The sequence below is a fragment of the Drosophila hydei genome, unplaced genomic scaffold, assembly GCF_003285905.1.
Source record: "Drosophila hydei strain 15085-1641.00,03,60 unplaced genomic scaffold, DhydRS2 tig00000060-arrow-pilon, whole genome shotgun sequence".
In the NCBI taxonomy this organism is placed as follows: Eukaryota; Metazoa; Arthropoda; class Insecta; order Diptera; family Drosophilidae; genus Drosophila; species Drosophila hydei.
Genome location: NW_022045656.1, coordinates 69,102 through 89,617, shown reverse-complemented (window position 1 = coordinate 89,617; position 20,516 = coordinate 69,102). Strand labels below are relative to the sequence as shown.

The following is a 20,516-nucleotide window of genomic DNA, read 5'->3' as shown; positions in this document are numbered from 1 at the left end:
CCAGCCGTTTCGCTTCTCCAACTGCCCCTCTTGGCCCTGGTTCATCGTCTTTGCGTCTCATATTCAACTTCCAAGGCCATAAGCAGAACAAAAAAAAACTCATGTAAGTAAGTGCTTAAGTGCTTCTCTTGAAGAAGAAAATAAAAAATAAATGAAATAAGTAAGCTGTGAATTGATCAAGGGAACTGGAATCTATAGTTAATTAATTTTCTCATTTTGTCAAAAAGTTCGTGACCATTAATAATAAACCAAAACAGTTACATAATTTATGTCGAGAAATATAGATAATGAACAACACTTTGACAGTGACGAAGAATTAGCCAATCTATTAAAAAAAAACATGACGACACAAGAGGTGATTAATATTATGGAGGCACATACAATAATAGCCCTTGAAGAGCAGGAACAAAGGTTCCTAACAGTAATAAAACAAATGCAAAGTGATTTTGATAGTAGAATAAATGTGGTACAATCTCAGATGAATCAAGTAAAAAAGCTCTAGTCGGGGTGCCCGACTAGGAGATACCATGATCCCAAATTAAAATCGACATTACAATAACAATATTCGATCCCATAAGCTTTATCTCTTAAGTCGTACGAGATATAATTTATGAACTGCATTTTGATAATGTTTTTAATCGATCACAGTAAAGCGGGATAGCTATCGATTTCATTCAACAAGCTTGATATGCGCGTTCTATACACGGATATATAAAAAATATCACGGGACTAGACGGTCGGACAGACTGACGGACAGTGCTCAATCACCAATCGGCTTGTCGTCCTGATAAAGAATACATATGCTTCTGTCTGTTACACATATATTCAAAACTATCAGTTGTTAAACACTATTGCCAACTCAAATCTCTATACTTAAAAAAAACAGTGCTCACATTCGGTATTTTAAGAATAATACTATTGCAGTGCATAGTGGACATTTCACAAAAATAATATACTCTTAAACTTTGTGAATGTGTGAAAAAATACTTTAAAACGGGATTGACATTATCATTATGGAAAAGATATTTTTCCTAATTATATTTTGATAGCATTCTGAGAAATAAATTCATAATAAATTCTGTAATACAACTTGCAATCAAGCATATCAAGCATAGCCAAACCACAATATTAACATCATTATACCTTTTTGGGCTTGGGTCGCATAATATTGGTTCAGCGCGTCCAAAGAATACTATAACTATGCACATTGATACGTAATTTTTGCTCATGTATATGCAACTACGTTCCCAACGGCTAAGAGAATTACCGTTAATTCCCGAGCGCCATGGACCTACTAATGATTGAAATAAATACCATTTCTCCATGCTTAACTCAAAAGCAAGTGAGAATCTCGACGACCATCGATATAGTTGTTTTGGTGTACTTTTAGCGAAGTCGAGAATCATTGATGACTCCAAATGCATTTTAATTCCTGCCATAGGCGATACACGCACCCACCGATCAAAACGAAAGTGTTGTGTTTTCTCCGTTATTAAGTCAGTAATCACTATACTGCGACAAAAATAATGTGGATGAGTGCCAGTGTTATCATGACCGAGTGCAAGACGCACTGGTAAATGGACAATATCTCTATCAAGACGAAAAAAAATTGTGCAATTGCGATTAAAAGCCTTTTTAAATGAATCTTGGTGAACTATTATCTCCATATTACCTCGGGATGACTGCAGTAAAAGAAATATATTTGCTGAAGATCCAGAGTGGTATTGACCGCCAAATGTAATGCGGACTATTATGTCACCACTTCGACAAAGCTCGCCACTGTATACATCTTCCAAATATAGGGGCTTGTCCCAAAATGCTGCTCTATGCATTTGAATAAACAGAAACCCAATCACCGTTATTGGTATAACAATGTAGCAAATGATAATTTCATAATTAAGCCCCACCACTGGACGCTCTAAATGGCATTTAAGATTCATACGAACAGCAATAATTGGTTTAGCATCAGCATCGAGATCGCTAATGAAATTACATCGGCAATGTACACCATGATATACACTTATGTTCATTTCAGGAATGCACTGAATAGTCTGCCAGCTTGGCTCTGGCCGTGCAAATTTCCAAATTCGACAACTACGCATTTCAGTAGAGAAGGTGTAATAAGCACCTGTTTCGCCAAATGAATCCCAATTTTCCAATTTGTTTTCAGAGCGAACATATATATAAACTGTGCGAGCCTTTATACACAAATTCCGTAGTAATAAAGCAGATTTTTCTACAACTCCAGATTTTACCAAGCACGTTGTATTCTTTGTATCTATATCATTCAACTGTGGGTTGTTTGTCATATGAAGTAACACGCGGAAGTCTATATCGGCCTTTGAAAAAGTAACTCCAAGCACAGAATGGCCATAAACCTCTATACGATACATGCGTACCTCTTTCGCACTTATAACGTTATCGTGTATGACATTTTCGACGTCTTCTACAGGATCATCAAATTCAATACTATTTTGTCGACGGTGCCGATTCCCACACTGCACTTTATCGCATTCGGGGTTACTTCCTGAGAAATCAGCTGAGAGTCTGGATACATATTGGAATGGCTCAGATAGTTCTTGCGTTTTTCCCAAGATTGCATTGGATGTATAGACATTAACAACCAGTACTTGCGTCCGCGAATCTTGCTCAGGATACCACCAGTATTGAGTATGCTTATGACTCCGAATAGAAATAAGAACTTCATCATTTCCCAATATTTCACGTAACTCTTGTAACAGCTTATCTGTGAAAATGAGTGTATGCATCGAGTCTGCGGATTTAATCACTAAGCCACCTTCTAAATCTATATCAAAACTCTCCATTGTTAAAAAAAACGTTCGAGTCTCTTTTCTTGTTCGTGTTTCAGTCGGATGTATGCGGCGCGTCATGCCCATACCCATGTAAAATAGGCAGGTACTCAGTTTCCAATGTGCATGCAACCAATTATTAATATGTTCTAATCCCTGTGGATTCAAAGTAGACATTTGTTCTAGTCTATTACGAAAGTTATCGACGTTTAGGCAGGACTCTGATTCTGCTCGACACTGTGATTTCGGAATATACTCCCATTCAATACTGAACTTATCAAGAATTTCAAACATATCGTCCACCATGCCGGAGTAGTATTGATCTGTAAGTGTATATAGTTCGTTATTTACAATAACTGTTTTAAAAGTAGATCCAATAATATGAAGAATTCGAGCAAGCATATTAACTTTCATATCATCCAAAGGTAGAATATGCATAAGTATTTTAAATAAAATCCGTACAAGATGACCCAATTGTACAGTAGATTGCGGCTGGTACTCTCTAAGCGCTTCAGTGAAAATAAGAAGACGTTCCTTAGAATCCATTCGATGTGCTATTTGATCAAGCATTATATAAGACTGAAGCCAATCACCATATTCCAGCCAATAACGAGCACGAGTGACAAAATTAAAAACTGCAACCTCACTATCTTCTAAATCAGTAGAACGAACATTGACATCCACACTTTGATAAACACATGCGCCCAAATAATCACAAACCTAAAAAATAAATTTAAAATAACAGTAAGCAATCACACATGTATTAAATATTTATTTTTAATCTCACTTGTTTGTTGTTTCCTCCAAAGTTTTATAAATTAATGTTTAGTATGTGAGCCAACAAGGACAAGGACAAGGACAAGGACAAGGACAAGGACAAGGACAAGGACAAGGACAAGGACAAGGACAAGGACAAGGACAAGGACAAGGACAAGGACAAGGACAAGGACAAGGACAAGGACAAGGACAAGGACAAGGACAAGGACAAGGACAAGGACAAGGACAAGGACAAGGACAAGGACAAGGACAAGGACAAGGACAAGGACAAGGACAAGGACAAGGACAAGGACAAGGACAGGGACAGGGACAGGGACAGGGACAGGGACAAGGACAAGGACAAGGACAAGGACAAGGACAAGAAAGAGAACAAGGACAAGGACAAGGACAAGGACAAGGACAAGGACAAGGACAGATACAAAGGCATAAAGAAAATTGATAAAAATTACATAGACTTAATATCTATGTTTTAATCGCTACTGTCCGACAAATTTTACATACCTGTACACCTATTTTTGATGTTACAGGTAGTCGCGTAATAATCAACTGTTCAGTTTTGCATTCACTAATTAGTAAGCCCTTAACACTTAAGCAGTACGTCAAAGGCTTATGCAAAGCATTTTGAGTTAGGCACTTGATATGAAATACCGTTTTTATGGCTTCACCATCTATTGGTTTAATATAACACTTAGTGTATATGGGACCCACATTTCTTTCAAGACGCATACTAGACGATCCGTAGTACGTTGAAGTTGGTTTATATTTATGAACAGCTTCCATATTTAAGTATACTGTAATAGACGATCTCTTCGTCGTATTATAAATAAGCCTTTTTGAAGAGGCTACTACTATTTTATTGATGGTCCACACCCACTTTGTAATTTTTACCGATTTGCACGAAAGGCAATGTGCCTTAAGGTGTATATGAGAGCTAACGGAAAATCTATTTCCTTTGCAGTTTGTCACGCACTTAATAATTATATCAATATAATGTCTGGGATACAACGAAAAATAAATGGACTGCACAGCAATCGATGACCGAAGAAGATCAAATGTGGAACGTATACTTAAGATAAATGTAATTATTTGGTCGCCATGTTGAGTAAACGGAGGAATCGTGAAGGAAGCACCTGCAAATTAATCATACGAGCTGCCAATACCGTTGCTAAGAAGATTTTATCAAGACATACCTTTTCCCATCTTTATATTGCAAAGTTTTTCCTCGGTTTTCGTAGCATCACAATACCATTCAAATGTAAACAGCTGTTTAGCATTCTTTGGCAATGAAAGGTCACGGCTGTGACTCCCATTAACGATAATCGGCTTTCCCATATACACTTTACGAGACGGTCCACCACGTATGATAGCAAATAAACGTTGAGGTGCAAGGGCAATGTAACACTAAGGGATAAATATAAAATTGTTCACTTAAACGTATATTAGCGAACCTACTCTTGCTACGAGTGGTGCCCGGCGTCCGATAATTCGTGCATTTAAGCGTACCATTACCATTCGGTTTAAAAGAGATTGCTGCCGAACTTTAAGCTTATATCTTCCAATCTTCAGTTCGGGCTTTACTGTTCCTCCCAAATAGCCTAACAGCTCTAAATTAAATGTTTAATTTTAAGTATTGTAAAATATATTTCTGGTTTACATCTACTAACGGCGCTCTGTGCTATCGTGCAGCGTCCAGTAATAATGAGTAAAAATATCCATAGGACAACGCCGATTAAATATTGCTCGTAGGATGATAATGTTAGAAACTTCATAATGCAAAGGAGAATCTGCATTAAAACACTGAGGTATACGAAATAATGGCTCGCAACGTAAGTTTTCATCTAAGTCAATGTGCGTGTAGCTCACACCTCTAAGCTCATCTGCTGTTCTCCCAATCTTTGTAATCAAGGCAGACACGATGTAATATCCGCTTTTAAAAAAAATTGCTCTTGATACATGGTAAAAACATTCTTGATAAGGAAGACGCTCGTGGATATATATACCATAAAAGTTAAGAGTTTGTTTTAAGCTATTTGTATGATACCATAAAAGTTGTTCACGATACTCGCTTGTATTTGTTTGGAAATAGTCAATTATGCGTTCTTCATCAATACTCAATTTCGTTATAAACCACACATCTCCAAGAGCCTGTAGGGTTGCAATAACGTAGACATTATGATTCACATGGATTCGGTTTACAAATACGTTAGGGAGTTCATATCTTATGAAGGCCGCTACATTTGTCAAGCCAATTAAAACCAGAAATTGTGCCACAATCATAATTTGAAAAGAGAATAAAATAGTGTATATTATTGCGTAGAAATCAATTTGGCCTACTGCTTGTAATATTTAAATTTTCATCAATAATATGCTTAAAAATGTTGGAAATTTAAATCAAAAATTATTAATAAAACAAGTAAGAAAGCTCTAGTCGGGGTGCCCGACTAGGAGATACCCTGATCCCAGTCCTTTGAGTTTTGTAATATTTTCCGTAGTTTGTATCGAGTATTAAAAAAAAAAAAAGAAAACAAATAAAAATCGACTTTGCGAGACCAGGATTCGAACCCGGATTATTTGCGCAACGTGCACAAACACTACAAACACCGCCACTTCATAACTAAAAATAAAACAATAGAAAACATTTAATCTCCACTGGCCTCGAACCCGGACCAAGCTGCATGTGAGCGGCGCCTCTACCAACGCAGCCGCTGTCCTTCTTATGCGATCTATTGCAAATTTGAACATAAGTAGCAGCTAATATTCAGCTTTAATTCAATCGCAATTTCAATTCTTGGAATAGAAAAGAATACACGCATTTGAATGTATGTGTGCACACGCATAGGAAAAATGCGTGCGCGTGGCGCTGCTGACATGTGCTTTTGCAAATTGGCCAAACGTTTTGTTTAATAACTTCTGTTTTACTTAATGGATTTTAATGAAATTTTCAGCATATGATCTACATATCCTATTGGCTTGGTTGAGATGCAAACGCCTTCACATAATGGCCCTAGTTCCAACTTAACTTAAATTCTAAGAATTTGGGGGAATTTGGAGCCGGTATCCAAAATCCAACAAAAATCAAAATTGCATAAAATATACATAAGACTAAATACAAAATTTGGAGGCTCTAGCTCTTAAGACGTTCGAGATATAATTTATTTACTGCATTTCAATAATGTTTTTATTCGATAACAATTAAATGCGAATAGTTATCGAATATTTGAAACAAACTTGACCTGCGCGTGCTATACACGGACCTACAAAAAAAATTTCAAGTCTCTAGCTCTTATAGATGCTGAGATCCACGCGTTCACACATACGGACAGACGGACAGACGGACAGACAGACAGACGGACAGGGCTCAATCGACTCGGCTTGTCGTCCTGATCAAGAATATATATACTTTATGGGGTCTGCCACGCCTCCTTCTGCCTGTTACATACATTTGCACAAAACCATTATACCCTGATTTCCCATTTTTAATGGGATCAGGGTATAAAAAGACAATAATTATTCATCAAATTAATATAAAAGACAATTTAACGAAACAATTTTAACCAAAACTCAAACTTCATTAATGGAACTATTGAGGGGGATACTTTTCTAATTTTAATAGATACTGGATCTATTATAAGTATAAATACCAAAAATATACATAAATCAAAGTATAAAATAATTGAGAAATTTTCAAAAACCATTCACACTATTAATGGGGATATAAAAGTTGACATCTATTTAGTTAACACAGAAGTACCAAGGGAATTTAAATATGCAGATTGCGCAAGAATAAGATGGGAAGATATGTCCCAAAAAATATCATATGAAAGGTTATCATCAAATATTAATGGCAGCAGAAGATATTGAAAAAACAGCTTTCATAACACCAATGGGATTATACGAATATGTTAGAATGCCATTCGGTTTAAAAAATGCCCCTGCTATATTCCCACGGCTAATGAATGTTATATTGAGGGACAATATAAACAAAATTTGTATAGTATATCTCGATGATATTCTAATATTTTAAACAACACTCGAAGAACACAAGATGGCTATAGAAAAAATTTTCAAAGTACTTAGAAATCATATTTTGAAAAGGCAACCAGATAAATGCTTCTTAATGAAAAAACATACTGAATACTTGGGACATATTCTCACAAAAGGAGGGTTTAAACCAAATCTAAGAAAAATAGAAGCAATAAAAGAAATTCCATTACCAAAAACCGAAAAACAATTGAAAGGCTTTTTAGGAATGACAGGATTTTATAGAAGATATATCAAACACTATTCAAAAATAGCTTATTCCAAAATAGCTTATCAATGTATCAATTATTTCAAATGATCCACAATTTATAGATGCTTTTGAAAATCTTAAAGCGCTCATAAGTTCACATCCAATTTTAAAACATCCAGAATTTGACAAACCATTTACAATCACTACAGATGACAGTGATTTTGCCATAGGTGCAGTTTTATCTCAACAAGGAGAACCAATTGCTTATGTTTCAAGAACACTTAATAAACATGAAAAAAATTATAGAACAATTGATAAAGAATTTTTGTCTATTATACATGCCGTAAATTATTTTAAACACTATTTGATTGGAAATAAATTTCAAATTATAACAAATCATGCTGCTATAAAATACTTAAATTCAAAGGAAAAGAAATGACAGCTAGACATCAAAGATGGATATTTAAAAGGCAAAGACAATAAAGTAGCAGATTTCTTGAGCAGACAAGAAACAGCTCAGTTAGTCAATACAGAAAATGAAGAAAAAAGGAAAAAAGAAGAAAAATAATTGAAGTAAATTCAGCAGACACAGAAAACGAAATTGAAATAAAATTACAAAGTAATATAAAGAAAGGAACAGTAGGAATCTTTTCAGCAGTACCAGACTCAGAATATCATAAAATACAATGTATATTAATGAACATTTTTTCTCACTGTAAAAATATAAAATTTTTCAAATGTACAAATAGAGCTCAAGAAATTTTACCTGAGGAAAAATTACATAAACATATTTCAATTTACCATTCAAAAGATTCATTAGTTCAAATGAACTTGTTCAAGTGATCTAGTTCAAATGATCTATTTCAAATGAACGAGTTCAAGTGAACCAGTTCAAATTAACCAGTTCAACTGAAAAAGTTCAAATGAACCAGTTCAAATGAACCCGTTAAAGTGAACAAGTTCAATTGAATTAGTTCAAATGAACTAGCTCAAATGAACCAGTTCAAATGAATTTGTTCAAGTGATCTAGCTCAAATGATCTATTTCGAATGAACCAGTTCAAGTGAACCAGTTCAAATAAAGCATTTCAAATGAGCTAGTTAAAATGAACTAGTTCAAATGAACCAGTTCAAATGAAAAAGTTTTAATGAACCAGTTCAAATGAACAAATCTTACTGAGCTGGTTACAATGAACAAGATCTACTGAAGTAGTTCAATTGAAACAGTTTAAATGAAGCAGTTTAAATGAACTAGTTAAAATGAGCTAGTTAAAATTAACTATTTTAAATGAACCAGTTCAAATTAACTATATCACATGAATCAGTTCAAATGAACCAGTTGAAATGAACCAGTTGAAATGAACCAGTTGAAATGAACCAGTTGAAATGAACCAGTTCAAATGAACCAGTTCAAGCTAACCAGTTCAAATGAACCAGTTCAAATGATTCAGTTAAAATGAACCAGTGCAAATAAACTAGTTCAAATGAACCAGTTGAAGTGAACCAAATCAAATGAACTAATTTAAATAAAGCAGTTCAAATGAAGTTTAAATGAACCAGTTCAAATGAACTAGTTCAAATAAATTAATTTAGATGAACGACTTCAAATGAAAAAGTTTTAATGAACTAGTTCAAATGAGCAAGTCTTACTGAGCTAGTTAAATTGAACAAGATCTACTGAAGTAGTTCAATTGAACCAGTTTAAATGAAGCAGTTTAAATGAACTAGTTAAAATGACCTAGTTCAAATGAATCAGTTCAACTGAACCAGTTCAAATGAATCATTTCAAATGAACTAAGTCAAATAAAATAGTTTAAATGTACGAGTTCAAATTAACCAGTTCAAATGGACCAGTTCAAGTAAACCAGCACAAATAAAGCTAGTTAATGCTAACAAGTTCAAATGAAACAGTTCAAATGAACCAGTTCAAATGAACCAGTTCAAATAAAGCATTTCAAATGAGCTAGTTCAAATGAACCAGTTCAAATGAAAAAGTTTTAATGAACCAGTTCACATGAACAAGTCTTACTGAGCTAGTTAAAATGAACAAGATCTACTGAAGTAGTTCTATTGAATCAGTTTAAATGAAGCAGTTTAAATGAACTAGTTCGTCTAAGCTAGTTAAAATAAAATAGTTCAAATAAACTTGTTCAAATGAACTCGTTCAAATGAACTCGTTCAAATGAACTCGATCAGATGAACTCATTCAAATGACCCAGTTCAAATGAACCAGTTCAAATGAACCAGATCAAATACACCAGTTTCAATGAAATAGTTTTAAATAACAAGATTAATTAGACCAGTACAAATGCATTAGTTCAAATGAACCAATTTAAATGAACTATTTCAAATGAATCAGTTCATCTGAACCAGTTCAAATTAACCAGTTCAAATGAACTAGTTCAAATGAAACAGTTCAAATTATAGAGTTAAAGTGAACCAGTTCAAATGAACCAGTTCTAATGAACCAAATCAAATGAACCAGTTCAAATGAACCAGATCAAATACACCAGTTTCAATGAAGTAGTTCTAAAGAACATGATTAATTAGACCAGTACAAATGCATTAGTTCAAATGAACCAATTTAAATGAACTTTTTCAAATAAATCAGTTCATCTGAACCAGTTCAAATGAACCAGTTCAAATGAACCAGTTCAAATGAACCAGTTCAAATGAACCAGTTCCAATGAACCAAATCAAATGAACCAGTTCAAATGAACCAGTTCAAATGAACCAGTTCCAATGAACAAAATCAAATGAACCAGTTCAAATGAACCAGTTCAAATGAACCAGTTCAAATGAACCAGATCAAATATACCAGTTTCAATGAAATAGTTTTAAAAAACAAGATTAATTAGACCAGTACAAATGCATTAGTTCAAATGAACCAATTTAAATGAACTATTTCAAATGAATCAGTTAATCTGAACCAGTTCAAGTGAACCAGTTCAAATGAACCAGTTCAAATGAACCAGTTCCAATGAACCAAATCAAATGAACCAGTTCAAATGAACCAGTTCAAATAATGCATTTCAAATGAGCTAGTTAAAATGAACTAGTTCAAATGAACCAGTTCAAATGAAAAAGTTTTAATGAACCAGTTCATATGAACAAGTCTTACTGAGCTAGTTAAAATTAACAAGATCTACTAAAGTAGTTCAATTGAACCAGTTTAAATGAAGCCGTTTAAATGAACTAGTTAAAATGAACTAGTTCAAATTAACTATTTCAAATGAACCAGTTTAAATTAACTATATAGTTCAAATGAATCAGTTTAACTGAACCAGTTCAAATGAATCATTTCAAATGAACTAATTCAAATAAAATAGTTTAACTGTACGAGTTCAAATTAACCAGTTCAAATGGACCAGTTCAAGTAAACCAGCTCAAATAAAGCTAGTTAAATTGAACTAGTTCAAATGAATCAGTTCAAATGAACCAGTTCAGGTGAACCAGTTGAACTGAACCAGTTAAAATGATTCAGTTAAAATGAACCAGTTCAAATGAACGAGTTCAAATAAACTAGTTTAAATTAACGGGTTCAAATGAACCATTTTAACTGAACTAGTTAAAATGAACAAGATCTACTGAACTAGTTCATTTGAACCAGTTCAAATGAACCAGTTCAAATAAAGCATTTCAAATGAGCTAGTTAAAATAAACTAGTTCAAATGAACCAGTTCAAATGAAAAAGTTTTAATGAACCAGTTCACATGAACAAGTCTTACTGAGCTAGTTAAAATGAACAAGATCTACTGAAGTAGTTCTATTGAACCAGTTTAAATGAAGCAGTTTAAATGAACTATTTCAAATGAACCAGTTTAAATTAACTATTTCAAATGAACCAGTTTAAATAAACTATATCAAATGACTCAGTTCAAATGAACCAGTTCAAGTTAACCAGTTCAAGTTAACCAGTTCAAATGATTCAGCTAAAGTGAACCAGTTCAAATGAACTAGTTAAAATGAACAAGATTTACTAAACTAGTTCATTTGAATCAGTTTAAATGAAGCAGTTTAAATGAACTAGTTCGTCTAAGCTAGTTAAAATAAAATAGTTCAAATAAACTTGTTCAAATGAACTCGTTCAAATGAACTCGTTCAAATGAACTCGTTCAAATGAACTCGATCAGATGAACTCATTCAAATGACCCAGTTCAAATGAACCAGTTCAAATGAACCAGATCAAATACACCAGTTTCAATGAAATAGTTTTAAATAACAAGATTAATTAGACCAGTACAAATGCATTAGTTCAAATGAACCAATTTAAATGAACTATTTCAAATGAATCAGTTCATCTGAACCAGTTCAAATGAACCAGTTCAAATGAACTAGTTCAAATGAAACAGTTCAAATTATAGAGTTAAAGTGAACCAGTTCAAATGAACCAGTTCCAATGAACCAAATCAAATGAACCAGTTCAAATGAACCAGATCAAATACACCAGTTTCAATGAACCAGTTCAAATGAACCAGTTCAAATGAACCAGTTCAAATGAACCAGTTCCAATGAACAAAATCAAATGAACCAGTTCAAATGAACCAGATCAAATATACCAGTTTCAATGAAATAGTTTTAAAGAACAAGATTAATTAGACCAGTACAAATGCATTAGTTCAAATGAACCAATTTAAATGAACTATTTCAAATGAATCAGTTCATCTGAACCAGTTCAAGTGAACCAGTTCAAATGAACCAGTTCAAATGAACCAGTTCCAATGAACCAAATCAAATGAACCAGTTCAAATGAACCAGTTCAAATAATGCATTTCAAATGAGCTAGTTAAAATGAACTAGTTCAAATGAACCAGTTCAAATGAAAAAGTTTTAATGAACCAGTTCATATGAACAAGTCTTACTGAGCTAGTTAAAATTAACAAGATCTACTAAAGTAGTTCAATTGAACCAGTTTAAATGAACTAGTTAAAATGAACTAGTTCAAATTAACTATTTCAAATGAACCAGTTTAAATTAACTATATCAAATGAATCAGTTCAAATGAACCAGTTCAAGTTAACCAGTTCAAATGATTAAGCTAAAATGAACCAGTTCAAATGAACTAGTTAAAATGAAAAAGATTTACTAATCTAGTTCATTTGAATCAGTTTAAATGAAGCAGCTTAAATGAACTAGTTAGTCTAAACTAGTTCAAATAAAATAGTTCCAATAAACTAGTTCAAATGAACTCGTTCAAATGAACTTGATCAGATGAACTCATTCAAATGACCCAGTTCAAGTGAACCAGTTCAAATGAACCAGTTCCTATGAACCAAATCAATTGAACTAGTTCAAATGAACCAGTTCAAATTATAGAGTTAAAGTGAACCAGCTCAAATGAACCAGTTCAAATGAACCAAATCAAATGAACCAGTTCAAATGAACCAGATCAAATACACCAGTTTCAATGAAATAGTTCTAAAGAACAAGATTAATTAGAACAGTACAAATGCATTAGTTCAAATGAACCAATTTAAATGAACTATTTCAAATGAATCAGTTCATCTGAACCAGTCCAAATGAACCAGTTCAAATGAACCAGTTCAAATGAACTAGTTCAAATGAACCAGTTCAAATAATAGAGTTAAAGTGAACCAGCTCAAATGAACCAGTTCAAATGAACCAAATCAATTGAACCTGTTCAAATGAAGCAGATCAAATACACCAGTTTCAATGAAATAGTTCTAAAGAACAAGATTAATTAGAACAGTACAAATACATTAGTTCAAATGAACCAATTTAAATGAACTATTTCAAATGAATCAGTTCATCTAAACCAGTTCAAATGAACCAGTTCAATTGAATTAGTACAAATGAACTAGCTCAAATGAACCAGTTCAAATGAACTTGTTCAAGTGATCTAGTTCAAATGATCTATTTCAACTGAAAAAGTTCAAATGAACCAGTTCAAATGAACCCGTTAAAATGAACAAGTTCTATTGAATTAGTTCAAATGAACTAGCTCAAATGAACCAGTTCAAATGAATTTGTTCAAGTGATCTAGCTCAAATGATCTATTTCGAATGAACCAGTTCAAGTGAACCAGTTCAAATAAAGCATTTCAAATGAGCTAGTTAAAATGAACTAGTTCAAATGAACCAGTTCAAATGAAAAAGTTTTAATGAACCAGTTCAAATGAACAAATCTTACTGAGCTGGTTACAATGAACAAGATCTACTGAAGTAGTTCAATTGAAACAGTTTAAGTGAAGCAGTTTAAATGAACTAGTTAAAATGAGCTAGTTAAAATTAACTATTTTAAATGAACCAGTTCAAATTAACTATATCACATGAATCAGTTCAAATGAACCAGTTGAAATGAACCAGTTGAAATGAACCGGTTGAAATGAACCAGTTGAAATGAACCAGTTCAAATGAACCAGTTCAAATGAACCAGTTCAAGCTAACCAGTTCAAATGAACCAGTTCAAATGATTCAGTTAAAATGAACCAGTGCAAATAAACTAGTTCAAATGAACCAGTTGAAGTGAACCAAATCAAATGAACTAATTTAAATAAAGCAGTTCAAATGAAGTTTAAATGAACCAGTTCAAATGAACTAGTTCAAATAAATTAATTTAGATGAACGAGTTCAAATGAAAAAGCTTAATGAACTAGTTCAAATGAGCAAGTCTTACTGAGCTAGTTAAATTGAACAAGATCTACTGAAGTAGTTCAATTGAACCAGTTTAAATGAAGCAGTTTAAATGAACTAGTTAAAATGACCTAGTTCAAATGAATCAGTTCAACTGAACCAGTTCAAATGAATCATTTCAAATGAACTAAGTCAAATAAAATAGTTTAAATGTACGAGTTCAAATTAACCAGTTCAAATGGACCAGTTCAAGTAAACCAGCTCAAATAAAGCTAGTTAAAGCTAACAAGTTCAAATGAAACAGTTCAAATGAACCAGTTCAAATGAACCAGTTCAAATAAAGCATTTCAAATGAGCTAGTTCAAATGAACCAGTTCAAATGAAAAACTTTTAATGAACCAGTTCATATGAACAAGTCTTACTGAGCTAGTTAATATGAACAAGTTCTACTGAAGTAGTTAAGTTGAACCAGTTTAAATGAAGCAGTTTAAATGCACTTATTAAAATGAACTAGTTCAAATTAACTATTTCAAATGAACCAGTTTAAATTAACTATATCAAATGAATCAGTTCAAATGAACCAGTTCAAGTTAACCAGTTCAAATGAACCAGTTCAAATGATTCAGCTAAAATGAATCAGTTCAAATGAACTAGTTAAAATGAACAAGATTTCCTGAACTAGTTCATTTGAACCAGTTCAAATGAAGCAGTTTAAATGAACTAGTTCATCTAAACTAGTTCAAATGAAATAGTTCAAATAAACTAGTTCAAATGAACTCGTTCAAATGAACTCGTTCAAATGAACTCGTTCAAATGAACTCGTTCAAATGAACTCGTTCAAATGATCTCGATCAAATGATCTCGATCAGATGAACTCAATCAAATGACCCAGTTCAAATGAGCCAATTCAAATGAAGCAGATCAAATACACCAATTTCAATGAAATAGTTCTAAAGAACAAGATTAATTAGACCAGTACAAATGCATTAGTTCAAATGAACTATTTCAAATGAACCAATTTAAATGAACTATTTCAAATGAATCAGTTTAAATTATCGAGTTAAAGTGAACCAGCTCAAATGAACCAGTTCAAATGAATCATTTCAAATGAACTTATTCAAATAAAATAGTTTAAATGTACGTGTTCAAATTAACCAGTTCAAATGGACCAGTTCAAGTGAACCAGCTCAAATAAAGCATTTCAAATGAGCTAGTTAAAATGAACTAGTTCAAATGAACCAGTTTAAATTATCGAGTTAAAGTGAACCAGCTCAAATAAACCAGTTCAAATGAATCATTTCAAATGAACAAATTCAAATAATATAGTTTAAATGTTCGAGTTCAAATTAACCAGTTCAAATGGACCAGTTCAAGTGAACCAGCTCAAATAAAGCATTTTAAATGAGCTAGTTAAAATGAACTAGTTCAATTGAACCAGTTTAAATGAAGCAGTTTAAATGAACTAGTTAAAATGAACCAGTTCAAATTAACTATATCACATGAATCAGTTCAAATGAACCAGTTCAAGCGAACCTGTTAAAATGAACCAGTTCAAATGACTCAGTTAAAATGAACCAGTTCAACTGATTCAGTTCAAATGAACCCGTTAAAATGAACAAGTTCAATTGAATTAGTTCAAATGAACTAGCTCAAATGAACCAGTTCAATTGAACTTGTTCAAGTGATCTAGTTCAAATGATCTATTTCAAATGAACGAGTTCAAATGAACCAGTTCAAATTAACCAGTTCAACTGAACCAGTTCAAATGAACCAGTTCAAATGAACCCGTTAAAATGAACAAGTTCAATTGAATTAGTTCAAATGAACTAGCTCAAATGAACCAGTTCAAATTAACTTGTTCAAGTGATCTAGCTCAAATGATCTATTTCAAATGATCCAGTTCAAATGAACCAGTTCAAATAAAGCATTTCAAATGAGTTAGTTAAAATGAACTAGTTCAAATGAACCAGTTCAAATGAAAAAGTTTTAAAGAACCAGTTCAAATGAACAAGTCTTACTGAGCTAGGTAAAATGAACAAGATCTACTGAAGTAGTTCAATTGAACCAGCTTAAATGAAGCAGTTTAAATGAACTAGTTAAAATGCACTAGTTCAAAGTAAATATTTCAAATGATCCAGTTTAAATTAACTATATCAAATGAATCAGTTCAAATGAACCAGTTCAAGTTAACCAGTTCAAATGAACCAGTTCAAATGATTCAGCTAAAATGAATCAGTTCAAATGAACTAGTTAAAATGAACAAGATTTCCTGAACTAGTTCATTTGAACCAGTTCAAATGAAGCAGTTTAAATGAACTAGTTCATCTAAACTAGTTCAAATGAAATAGTTCAAATAAACTAGTTCAAATGAACTCGTTCAAATGAACTCGTTCAAATGAACTCGTTCAAATGAACTCGTTCAAATGAACTCGTTCAAATGAACTCGTTCAAATGATCTCGATCAGATGAACTCAATCAAATGACCCAGTTCAAATGAGCCAGTTCAAATGAAGCAGATCAAATATACCAATTTCAATGAAATAGTTGTAAAGAACAAGATTAATTAGACCAGTACAAATGCATTAGTTCAAATGAACTATTTCAAATGAACCAATTTAAATGAACTATTTCAAATGAATCAGTTTAAATTATCGAGTTAAAGTGAACCAGCTCAAATGAACCAGTTCAAATGAATCATTTCAAATGAACTTATTCAAATAAAATAGTTTAAATGTACGTGTTCAAATTAACCAGTTCAAATGGACCAGTTCAAGTGAACCAGCTCAAATAAAGCATTTCAAATGAGCTAGTTAAAATGAACTAGTTCAAATGAACCAGTTTAAATTATCGAGTTAAAGTGAACCAGCTCAAATAAACCAGTTCAAATGAATCATTTCAAATGAACAAATTCAAATAATATAGTTTAAATGTTCGAGTTCAAATTAACCAGTTCAAATGGACCAGTTCAAGTGAACCAGCTCAAATAAAGCATTTTAAATGAGCTAGTTAAAATGAACTAGTTCAATTGAACCAGTTTAAATGAAGCAGTTTAAATGAACTAGTTAAAATGAACCAGTTCAAATTAACTATATCACATGAATCAGTTCAAATGAACCAGTTCAAGCGAACCTGTTAAAATGAACCAGTTCAAATGACTCAGTTAAAATGAACCAGTTCAACTGATTCAGTTCAAATGAACCCGTTAAAATGAACAAGTTCAATTGAATTAGTTCAAATGAACTAGCTCAAATGAACCAGTTCAATTGAACTTGTTCAAGTGATCTAGTTCAAATGATCTATTTCAAATGAACGAGTTCAAATGAACCAGTTCAAATTAACCAGTTCAACTGAACCAGTTCAAATGAACCAGTTCAAATGAACCCGTTAAAATGAACAAGTTCAATTGAATTAGTTCAAATGAACTAGCTCAAATGAACCAGTTCAAATTAACTTGTTCAAGTGATCTAGCTCAAATGATCTATTTCAAATGATCCAGTTCAAATGAACCAGTTCAAATAAAGCATTTCAAATGAGTTAGTTAAAATGAACTAGTTCAAATGAACCAGTTCAAATGAAAAAGTTTTAAAGAACCAGTTCAAATGAACAAGTCTTACTGAGCTAGGTAAAATGAACAAGATCTACTGAAGTAGTTCAATTGAACCAGCTTAAATGAAGCAGTTTAAATGAACTAGTTAAAATGCACTAGTTCAAAGTAAATATTTCAAATGATCCAGTTTAAATTAACTATATCAAATGAATCAGTTCAAATGAACCAGTTCAAGTTAACCAGTTCAAATGAACCAGTTCAAATGATTCAGCTAAAATGAATCAGTTCAAATGAACTAGTTAAAATGAACAAGATTTCCTGAACTAGTTCATTTGAACCAGTTCAAATGAAGCAGTTTAAATGAACTAGTTCATCTAAACTAGTTCAAATGAAATAGTTCAAATAAACTAGTTCAAATGAACTCGTTCAAATGAACTCGTTCAAATGAACTCGTTCAAATGAACTCGTTCAAATGAACTCGTTCAAATGAACTCGTTCAAATGATCTCGATCAGATGAACTCAATCAAATGACCCAGTTCAAATGAGCCAGTTCAAATGAAGCAGATCAAATATACCAATTTCAATGAAATAGTTGTAAAGAACAAGATTAATTAGACCAGTACAAATGCATTAGTTCAAATGAACTATTTCAAATGAACCAATTTAAATGAACTATTTCAAATGAATCAGTTTAAATTATCGAGTTAAAGTGAACCAGCTCAAATGAACCAGTTCAAATGAATCATTTCAAATGAACTTATTCAAATAAAATAGTTTAAATGTACGTGTTCAAATTAACCAGTTCAAATGGACCAGTTCAAGTGAACCAGCTCAAATAAAGCTAGTTAAATTGAACTAGTTCAAATGAATCAGTTCAAAAGAACCAGTTCAGGTGAACCAGTTCAAATGAAACAGTTCAAATGATTCAGTTAAAATGAACCAGTTCAAATGAACTAGTTCAAATAAACTAGTTCATTTGAACCAGTTCAAATGAACCAGTTTAAATGAACTAGTTCGTCTAAACTAGATCAAATGAAATAGTTCAAATAAACTTGTTCAAATGAACTCGTTCAAATGAACTCGTTCAGATAAACTCATTCAGATGACCCAGTTCAAATGAACCAGTTCAAATGAACCAAATCAAATGAACCAGTTCAAATAAACCAGATCAAATACACCAGTTTCAATGAAATAGTTCTAAAGAACAAGATTAAATAGACCAGTACAGATGCATTAGTTCAAATGAACTATTTCAAATGAACCAATTTAATGGAACTATTTCAAATAAATCAATTCAACTGAACCAGTTCAATTGAGTTAGTTCAAATGAACTAGCTCAAATGAAACAGTTCTAATGAACTTGTTCAAGTGATCTAGTTCAAATGATCTATTTTAAATGAACGAGTTCAAGTGAACCAGTTCAAATGAACTAGTTCAAATGAACCAGTTCAAGTGAAAAAGTTTAAATGAAACAGTTCAAATGAACAAGTCTTACTGAACTAGTTAAAATGAACAAGATGTACTGAAGTAGTTCAATTTAACCAGTTTAAATGAAGCAGTTTAAATGAACTAGTTCAAATTAACTCTTTCAAATGAACCAGTTTAAATTAACTATATCAAATGAATCAGTTCAAGTGAACCAGTTCAAATGAACTAGTTCAAATAAACTAATTTAAATTAACGAGGTCAAATGAACCAGTTCAAATGAACTAGTTAAAATTAAGAAGATCTACTGAACTAAATCATTTGAACCAGTTCAAATGAAACAGTTTAAATGAACTAGTTCGTCTAATTTAGTTCAAATGAAATAGTTCAAATAAACCAGTTCAAATGAACTCTTTCAAATGAACTGAACAAGTTCAATTGAATTAGTTCAAATGAACTATTTCAAGTGAACGAGTTCAAGTGAAAGAGTTCAAATGAACCAGTTCAAGTGAACTAGTTCAAATAAAGCATTTCAAGCTAGTTAAAATGAACTAGTTCAAATGAACCAGTTCAAATGAAAAAGTTTTAATGAACCAGTTCAAATAAAGCATTTCAAATGAAACAGTTCAAATAAACCAGATCAAATACACCAGTTTCAATGAAATAGTTCTAAAGAACAAGATTAAATAGACCAGTACAGATGCATTAGTTCAAATGAACTATTTCAAATCAACCAATTCAACTGAACCAGTTCAATTGAATTAGTTCAAATGAACTATTTCAAATGAACGAGTTCAAGTGAACCAGTTGAAATGAACTAGATCAAATGAACCAGTTCAAATGAAAAAGTTTAAATGAAACAGTTCAAATGAACAAGTCTTACTGAGCTAGTTAAAATGAACAATATGTACTGAAGTAGTTCAAATGAACCAATTCAAATGAAGCAGATCAAATACACCAATTTCAATGAAATAGTTCTAAAGAACAAGATTAATTAGACCAGTACAAATGCATTAGTTCAAATGAACTATTTCAAATGAACCAATTTAATTGAACTATTTCAAATGAGTCAGTTCAACTGAAAAAGTTCAAATGAACTAGTTCAAATGAACCAGTTCAAATGAACCAGTTCA

The 20,516-nt window shown here is 32.2% G+C and overlaps 1 protein-coding gene across 6 annotated transcripts; it reads right to left on the bottom strand.

Moving 5' to 3' along the window:
* LOC111597153 lies at positions 1-5,909 on the bottom strand. 6 transcript variants are annotated; one of them, XM_023311704.2, is made up of 6 exons: positions 5,252-5,909; positions 5,040-5,191; positions 4,778-4,988; positions 4,089-4,717; positions 1,673-3,530; positions 1-127 (listed from the first exon to the last, which is right to left on the bottom strand). In XM_023311704.2, exons 1-6 carry the CDS (start codon positions 5,862-5,864, stop codon positions 42-44), a joined length of 3,549 nt encoding a protein of 1,182 aa, XP_023167472.2. In that variant the 5' UTR covers positions 5,865-5,909; the 3' UTR covers positions 1-41. The 6 variants fall into 6 exon arrangements, with proteins under 6 accessions (XP_023167472.2, XP_023167470.2, XP_023167471.2 ...); XM_023311702.2 differs by having other exon boundaries at positions 23-127; positions 1,144-3,530; XM_023311703.2 differs by having other exon boundaries at positions 101-122; positions 1,144-3,530.
* Between the last annotated feature and the right edge of the window lie 14,607 nt (positions 5,910-20,516).

What these genes read in the sequence shown, in the direction of transcription:
- LOC111597153 (XM_023311701.2), bottom strand. Translation starts at nt 5,864, where the DNA reads ATGATTGTGGCACAATTTCTGGTTTTAATTGGCTTGACAAATGTAGCG. An exon ending in GGGCACCACTCGTAGCAAGA is followed by an intron (nt 4,989 to 5,039) that starts GTAGGTTCGCTA and finishes TTTATCCCTTAG; the next exon opens with TGTTACATTGCCCTTGCACC. An exon ending in CAATATAAAGATGGGAAAAG is followed by an intron (nt 4,718 to 4,777) that starts GTATGTCTTGAT and finishes ATTAATTTGCAG; the next exon opens with GTGCTTCCTTCACGATTCCT.